This window comes from Atta colombica, unplaced genomic scaffold (genome assembly GCF_001594045.1).
Source record: "Atta colombica isolate Treedump-2 unplaced genomic scaffold, Acol1.0 scaffold227, whole genome shotgun sequence".
Taxonomy (NCBI): Eukaryota; Metazoa; Arthropoda; class Insecta; order Hymenoptera; family Formicidae; genus Atta; species Atta colombica.
The window spans coordinates 7,046-9,603 of NW_017259324.1; the positions used below are offsets into that span (position 1 = coordinate 7,046).

Here is a 2,558-nt window from a genome sequence, read left to right on the forward strand (position 1 = left end):
TTTAAAGTCACTCTCTATCTCTCTTTCCTTCTGAAATCGATCTCTACACATTTCCATCTCTCTCTCTCTCTCTCTCTCTCTCTCTCTCTCTCTCTCTCTCTCTCTCTCTCTCAACATGTTAATAACATAATTGCCATCTTTGAAGTGGGATAATAACATGTCTAATCGATTGAAAGCTTATATTTTAATAATTACATATACACTTTGTGCATCACTTCTTTTTTCTTCACAAATCTGCAGTAAATACCATTTATTGTGTGTGTCATGTTAACGAAGGAAGAAAATAACTTGAGATAAGATAAAGATTATTTTTGTATTGACATTTTATGTACCATTATACCATTAATACATTATCATGATAGATATCACGGAATTGCATAATTGCTATTTTATCATATATTTAATGATCCTCTTTTACTCTATTACTATTATTCTAATATTACTATACTACTAACAATTTGTAATGTTAATATTGCAATCTATTGCGTGTGGTTGTAGAATACGAGGGACTGGTCGTTGTACTTACTGGATTGTGCCTTTAGCGTTGGTGTCGTGGGTACGTTGGTTGTCTTCGTCTGGAGAGGAGTTTGGATTTTGATCGACATTTACCTATTTCCAGAAAACCCTGAGTATTCTGCTCTTGGCTCACTGGTAAATATATATAAAATAAGCCTTTTATATATCAATAATCAAAGTTCTTTAACTTCTTCCTGAAGATTATCTCTGATCCTATCATTTTGCAATTGCACTATACGCATGTAATTGTATTATATGTATAATTACTATCATATTACAATATGTTGGCATACATGAAGAATAGCGTTAGTTCACGCCAATCTTCGCGCGTATGCTCGTTTCTTCAAATAAAAAGAGAGTATTGAGTACCGATTAAAATTTCATATATTTTATTTGTTTTTATCTTTATTCCAGAGTCCTGTCGAATACATATACATCGCACGTACTTCTCACGTATCGAGCCACTATGTCGTGTAGAGTTAGGCAAAGTGTTGCGCACGATATAGTGACCAATCAAAAATCGGCTTTAAGGATCTTATAATATTTAAGACCGTTAGTACACGGTCACCATGAACCAATTAGAGAGCCGTTATTAGCTTGTCTTAAAACATTACTTAAGACGCGTGGTCTTAAAGTAATAATGGACTAAGACCCCAAATGATCGACATTACTGCATGATCGAAAAAATTTCCGAATTGACTGAACGGAATCAAAAATCCTCTTACAGGATTAAAGTAGACGCAAAAGTAGGCAGTGGGAACAGTAGACTTTATATTAAAAATGTATATGAAAAAAAGCAAAAATTGCAATTCCTTCGCATTCTGCAAGGGGAGCAGTAACTGTTCCCGTAATTGAGAATGGATTGGAATTAACGGATGCGGAGTTCTTCAGAAATACGTATGCATTTGCGAACGTTAAAGTGAAGAATCCAATTTTTAATCCGAATGCACTTTTGTTCATTTATAAAATTATACATATATACGCTGCAATTAAATCTCACAACATCTGTAACATAAATGTTTCGATATTTATGTTACAGATATAACAAATTTGTGGTAACAAGTCGCATCGCATATTAAAAATATATTGTTATATATCGATTACGCAATTTAAGCATTTCGATTTCGCTCCGTAAGAGGAAAATTTTGAACACATTATCTGATATTATCAATATATGAAATAATCCGTAGGCACTTAAGGCTAATATTACATCATCATCCGTTTTTTGTCGTACGACATTCATTTCAAGCCTAATCTTGTTTGGCTGCGAGAAAGAAAAATTGTCGAATCTTTTTCTATTTTAGCCAATAAACTTAAAATCTTTGTCATACGACAAATGTAATACCAGCCTTTTACCATATCACTAAACATAGATTAACCGCAGATTAAATTGGCAACACACACGCGCGCACACACACACACACACACACACATCACGGGAAAAATTATAAATAATAAATAATAAAAATTAAAAATTGAATCAAATAAAAAATGACGTTGTAAATCTCGAACAATAAAACGAGTGAGCATGAAGAAAAGTGTAAAGAATCTTATTCCTTTAACTTTTAATTTAAATCCATTTAAAATTGTAAATTTTATATTGCATCAGGCATATGACGTACATACGCTAGGCTATAGCACTACATACCCGGTATTCGATTATATAATTGAATATTCGCCAATTGCATGATTGCTGCGGCACATGGCACAATTGTCGGTGTACGCGCATATGAAATGTACGTTTTACGTTATCTGTGATATTCGTTACATTTGTCGCATCATGATCGCGCGCTTAAATTAAGTATATACGATTTGAAAAGGAGATTTATTAAATATCAGTTTTCAAAATTTATTATCATATCGATGTAATCTTTATCTAGACATAAACATCATCATTCGTTGAAATTATCATTTTCTTTTCATTTTTTTCGATACTCCTTTTGGCTTTGGCGTCTTTTTAAATGAGTGTGGAAGGAAAACAGTAGTAAGTGATTGAGTATTTAGTATGTAGAGTAAGAGAGTAGTTACTCTCTTTAATAGAA

General features: G+C 32.6%; 1 protein-coding gene across 2 annotated transcripts in view; it reads left to right on the forward strand.

The window, feature by feature from the left end:
* The window catches only part of LOC108688205, a 6,241-nt gene that overhangs the window by 2,755 nt on the left and 928 nt on the right, over positions 1-2,558 (forward strand). The window contains exons 2-3 of one of the 2 annotated variants that reach the window (XM_018194368.1): positions 499-556; positions 620-651. In XM_018194368.1, coding sequence (XP_018049857.1) covers positions 499-556; positions 620-651 — 90 coding nt within the window. Of the gene's footprint in view, positions 1-498; positions 652-2,558 lie in introns of both variants that reach the window. The other variant, XM_018194367.1, reaches the window with a different exon arrangement.